The 5,383-nt window shown below is 42.5% G+C and overlaps 1 protein-coding gene across 1 annotated transcript; it reads left to right on the forward strand.

Moving 5' to 3' along the window:
• Positions 1 to 757: 757 nt before the first annotated feature.
• Positions 758 to 4,872, forward strand: LOC133877107 (uncharacterized). The gene is made up of 7 exons (XM_062315348.1): positions 758 to 2,607; positions 2,755 to 2,845; positions 3,149 to 3,306; positions 3,481 to 3,532; positions 3,642 to 3,721; positions 3,813 to 3,906; positions 3,977 to 4,872. Exons 1-7 carry the CDS (start codon positions 775 to 777, stop codon positions 4,681 to 4,683), a joined length of 3,015 nt encoding a protein of 1,004 aa, XP_062171332.1. The 5' UTR covers positions 758 to 774; the 3' UTR covers positions 4,684 to 4,872.
• The last annotated feature ends 511 nt before the right edge of the window (positions 4,873 to 5,383 follow it).

The following is a 5,383-nucleotide window of genomic DNA, read 5'->3' on the forward strand; positions in this document are numbered from 1 at the left end:
CATGTATTTGATTTGGTAAAGCTGATTGTATAATGTATACATGACGTGTTTTTGAATTCCATTATAACAAAAGAAATAGTAAGGATGCCAAATCTTTTACCAAGAAATAAGTATCAAGATGATATGAAGCTTATTCATTAGTACCCGTAACATTTATTTTTCTTAGACCAATTAACCCTAGCATTCCTTTTAGAACAATTAATGTATGTTGATAACGGATTAAATCTTAAAGATCGATTTCATCAATTGTACATAAACCTGAATGAAAAAGAATATTCATTCTTTTCTATTTTTTTAAAAACAAATCATATTTTATTTAACTTCTTAAAATTTTTTAAAATTTTATCTTACAAAGTCAAATTTTAAAATTCGTATAGCCAATTAGAATTGAATTCTTATTTCAAAAAATCGAACTCCCAATTGAACGATTAATTGACGCAATGTATTTTTCTAAACTTTAACATGTTATTTTGTTCTTTCCTCTTAGCTGACCATGTCCAAGCTAGCTGTAAGGTCTGTAAGGCAACGTGGGAACGCGTTACTACACCATCTTCGATCATCTTAATCCCATGAAATATAACTATATTATAAAAAATTAAAAATTAAAAAAAATTAAAAAAAATTAAAAAAAATTAATTAATTAAAAAAAATACATTTAAGTGTAGTGTTGGGACGTGGAAGTTGGTTTTTGATTGTTGATTTTGGGAAAATAAATAAGCAATGGACGGACCAGAATGCTCACAGCCTTGCAGTCGTGAAGAGATGTAATGAGCCATGAGTCATGACTCCCTTTTTGACCGTTTCTTTTCATCCAAAAACCAAACAATAACGGTAACCAACCGCATCTTCCCCTCCTTTTTCTCTCTTCCACTTCCTCCCCCTCTCCTAATTCCTTCCATTTTTTTTTTCCCCCAAAGAAAAAATAAAAATCAAACACTGATAATTCATGTTTTGATTTCGCACAGTTTTCACCAATGCGCCAAGATGGAACGCAAACGGACTCTGATGTTGAATTGGGACGGCCTCCGCGACGACGACGAAGACGACCGCTTCTTCGAGTCCAACGACAGAATCTCCTCCGCCGTTTCACTCAACCTCGCGTCGTCCTCGTCCGACGAAGACGATGACGGCGACGTCGACTTCGAAGAAAGCCGTGTGTCCTTCACCTCGGCCGTGTCCTCCGTCCGCTCCGTCAAATCCCGAAGCTCCTCGGCCCGGCCCCCCGACTACGATTTCTGGATTTCCGCGCCGGGCTCCATTAATGAACGCCGCAAGCGCCTACTACGAGGCATGGGGTTGGACAATAAGAAAGATTTGATCAGCTTCAAACGCATCGTTTCGAATAGATCTCTCGCTCCACCACTTACTTCTACAGCGACTACCGCTCCTAGCGAAGAACCGAAAACAGAGTCGCCTTCGAATTCGAATTCGAATTCCCCATCGCCATCGCAGTTTCCGATCGTTCTGGTCCGGTCACGGTCCGACAGCGACATCGAGACATTTTCGATATCCAGGCGAAGGAAAGTGGAGCTAATCGGTGCAATATCGAAGCAAAGGCTCACGCGAACGTACTCGATGCTACTAGCACCACGCGCACGAGTATTCCCTCCGTACATGGATTCCGTCAGGGTGTGGCCGAAAGGAGCCGGATCAGCCGCCGCTCCCGGCCGGTCCATCCGGAGTGCGCTGTCTAAGAGCCGGTTCGGCGCGTTCTTTCTGATCAAGAACCTGGACACGGGGACGGAGTTCATCGTGAGCGAGTACGGCGAAGACGGGATGTGGAACAGGCTCAGCGAGCTTCAGACCGGGAGGAAGCTAACGATGGAGGAATTCGAAAAGTGCGTGGGGTATTCTCCGGTGGTGAAGGAGCTAATGCGTCGAGAGAATGTGTCGTCGAGGCCGATGAACGACGTCGACGAAAGCGCCATCGAGAGGAAAGTCACCGCGAATTCATATTTCTCCAAGAGTCTGAGGATGAGCAAGAGAGGAGGGGCTGCGCTGTTGAAGAACGTGAGGGGTTTGGCGAATTCAATGAGCGGAGTGCTGATTGGTGAGAAGGAGAGAGAATTCTCGCAGCTTCCATCGCCGGTGTTAGAGCAGAAACCGGGAAAGAATTTGGCTTCTTCTTCGGAATGGGTAAAAGTCCGGCAGAGCGGGAAGTCGTACAAGGAGCTCTCGGCGCTGCAATTATGCCAAGAGATTCAGGCCCATGAGGGGTCGATTTGGACGATCAAGTTCAGCCAGGACGCGCGGTTTCTTGCCAGCGCAGGGGAGGACCGGATCGTTCACGTGTGGGAAGTGCAGGATTGCGAAATCATGTCGTTGAGACTTGGCGAGGAAGGAGGGGCTATTTCCCAGAATATGAGTCCTATTCATCCTTCCCTCTGTGCTGCTTCTCCCGATAATAAACCCTATCCGGCTCTTGGGGAGGTTACGCCATTGCCATCGGAGAAGAAGAGAAAGGGCAAGTCTAGCACGAGGAAAGGGAATTCGATTCCGGACTATGTTCACGTACCGGAGACGGTGTTCTCACTCTCAGAGAGGCCTGTCTGCTCCTTCCAAGGTCATGTGGATGATGTTTTGGACCTGTCCTGGTCCAAATCTCAGGTTAGACTTTGATATAACAGCTTTTATATGTCATTACTAAGTATTCATTGGCCTTGTTTAAGTATTTTCTCTTTACATTTTTCATGTACATACATAGTCACGGAGAGATTTTAATATAACCAGGTCCAATTTTGAATGGATTTGCAGCTGTTGCTCTCATCTTCGATGGACAAAACTGTGAGGTTATGGGACTTGGAAAGCAAGAGCTGCCTAAAGCTGTTTGCTCACAACGACTATGGTAAGATGCCTCCTAACCATGTTACTTATACTATTGAGTAGGATAGCAATTCGTATTTGTGTATCTCAACTCTAACCCGACTCCTTTAATTAAACAATCAGACCGCTCAATCCTAACCCAATAACTTTGTTTTGAATTCGAAATTATTTTGAGGGCCGTGTCAAAAAAAATTGCAAGCCTTATTTATACCGACTTGACTTTGTGGTTGGAGTTAGCAGCTTCAAGCCCGGCCCATTACAGGGTTCAAACATTGACACTCTTTTCATTGGCGTTTTTGACGTGGGATTAATACTGGTTTTGCAGTAACTTGCATACAGTTCAATCCTGTAGACGACAATTATTTCATTAGTGGCTCACTCGATGCAAAGGTTCGACTATGGAGCGTACCCGATCGGCATGTTGTCGATTGGATTGACTTTCATGAAATGGTCACCGCTGCATCTTACACCCCTGACGGCCAGGTCCAGTTCTATTTACTTATCATAATGTTTTGTGTCTCTTTCTCTCTACAATATAGAATCGTTAATTTTCAGAGGGAAGCTCTCCTTAGTTTGTCAGAATCTAAACTTAGCAAACATCACAATCATAAGAATTGGCTTTTCCTTCAGTGAAAATGTTTGTTCTGAAAACTGTAGGGTGCCATCATTGGTTCACACAAAGGGAGTATTCGCACGTATAACACTGAAGGTATGCGTTGCTTCTTTGGTCTCTGTTTTGTATATGTTCTTGAACCCCTGCTGAGCTTTATTCTACATTCTAACATAATTATAATCTTTTTTTTTTTTTTTTTACCCAGATTGCAAATTAGATCAAACAAGCCAGATTGATATTCAAACTAAGAAGAAATCTCACGGTAAAAAAATTACTGGCTTCCAGGTAATCCTGCATTTCAGTTTCAAGCTTTGTCACCCTTTGTTTTCTTCTGATGCCTCGTATCACAAAGGCAAGTAACTTTATGTATGAACAGTTTGCCCCAGGAAATCCATCTGAAGTGCTTGTTACTTCGGCTGATTCCCGGATTAGGATTTTGGATGGTTCAGATATCACTCACAAGTTCAAAGGTATCTACATATATAACCATTTTAAACATTTTCTGTGGTAAATCACAATGGGCTTGTTTCTGGATAACAGGTTTTCGAAATACAAGCAGCCAAATTGCAGCTTCTTTTAGTCTAGATGGGAGATACATCGTTAGTGCAAGTGAAGATTCTCATGTTTACATTTGGAAGCGTGAAGAGCCCAGAAATGGAGGCACTGGAAAAGGCAAAAGCATAATCACTGTCCAATCACAAGAGCACTTTCAGTGCAAGGATGTTTCGGTAGCAATCCCATGGCCAGGCACAATAAAAGGTGACCCCCCAGCCATGCCGGTGCATTCAAAAAGGCAATCCAAAATTTTCACCTCCCCGTTACCTTCTGCTAGTGTTTCTCCAACCCGAGAGGACAACGGCACAAACAGTAAAAGACATTTGCCACCGCTTCCCAAGAAAACCTCTACTGCTCTAGAAAGTGCTTCAACTCCCACAGAAGAAGAGCTTGCTCTGGTTTCTCATACGGAATCTGGGATTGATGAGTCTTTGATCAATTCAGTTTCTGCCTCTGTTAGGCTTGGCGATTCATTTTCTATATCTGCTGCTGCCAATCCATCGTCGTCTTGGTCTTCCTCTTGGTCTTTGTTTGATGCTGGCAATAACCATGTGAGCCATTCCATCCAACCAACATCATGGGGCTTGGTAATTGTCACCGCCGGTCTGGGAGGTGAAATCAGGGCTTACCAAAATTTTGGGTTGCCGCGTAGGATTGGCCGGCAAACCAGTCTTTTCGGAGGCAATACATGAGTAGATTTTTTTTTTTTTTTTTTTGTTGGAAAAACATATTTTCTTGAACATACAAACTTGAACTATTCCGGTGAAATCAAACTGCAGGAGTGGTCTTTAATTTTTAACGTTGTAAATGTCAACAGTTCCTTACCAGAATTTTTGTAAATCATAGTTGATCCATTTCCAAGTAATTGATGCTTAAATGCCTTTATATTTTGAATTTCCACACACCATTGGATTTGGGGCTCATCATCTCATGTACTTGTAAATCAAATAACAAAGAAAATGAATTTGGTCCTAGGCTGAAATCTTATGTGAATATTTCATATTTGTGTTAAATCTTGATTGAATATCACATAAGTCTAGACTCATCAAAAACAAAAAGGGAAAGTACACTTTACCCCCCAATGTATTCACCTATTGGCAATTTGACACTCAATGTTTAATTTTTGGTAGATGACCCCCCTGATGTTTACCACTTGTGTCAATGTGGACCTTCTGTCCACTCGCCCGTCATTTTGGACGGAAAAAAGTCACGTGCAACTCATGTGACGTTTTAAACAAAAATCAAGACTATTTTACCCTTCCATTTACCATGTTTCCAACGTGGACTCTGAATGCTTCATTCTCTCTCCTCTATCTGTTCCTTTCTCGTCATCCTCTCTCTCCAACCCGAACACCACCACCACAACACCACCTTCTTCAAACTCTTTCTCTC

Source organism: Alnus glutinosa, chromosome 9 (genome assembly GCF_958979055.1).
Source record: "Alnus glutinosa chromosome 9, dhAlnGlut1.1, whole genome shotgun sequence".
NCBI lineage: Eukaryota > Viridiplantae > Streptophyta > Magnoliopsida > Fagales > Betulaceae > Alnus > Alnus glutinosa.

Coding starts and splice junctions, on each gene's coding strand:
- LOC133877107 (XM_062315348.1), top strand. CDS start 775: ATGAGTCATGACTCCCTTTTTGACCGTTTCTTTTCATCCAAAAACCAA. Junction 2,846..3,148: donor GTTTGCTCACAACGACTATG/GTAAGATGCCTC, acceptor CTGGTTTTGCAG/TAACTTGCATACAGTTCAAT. Junction 3,533..3,641: donor TCGCACGTATAACACTGAAG/GTATGCGTTGCT, acceptor TTTTTTACCCAG/ATTGCAAATTAGATCAAACA.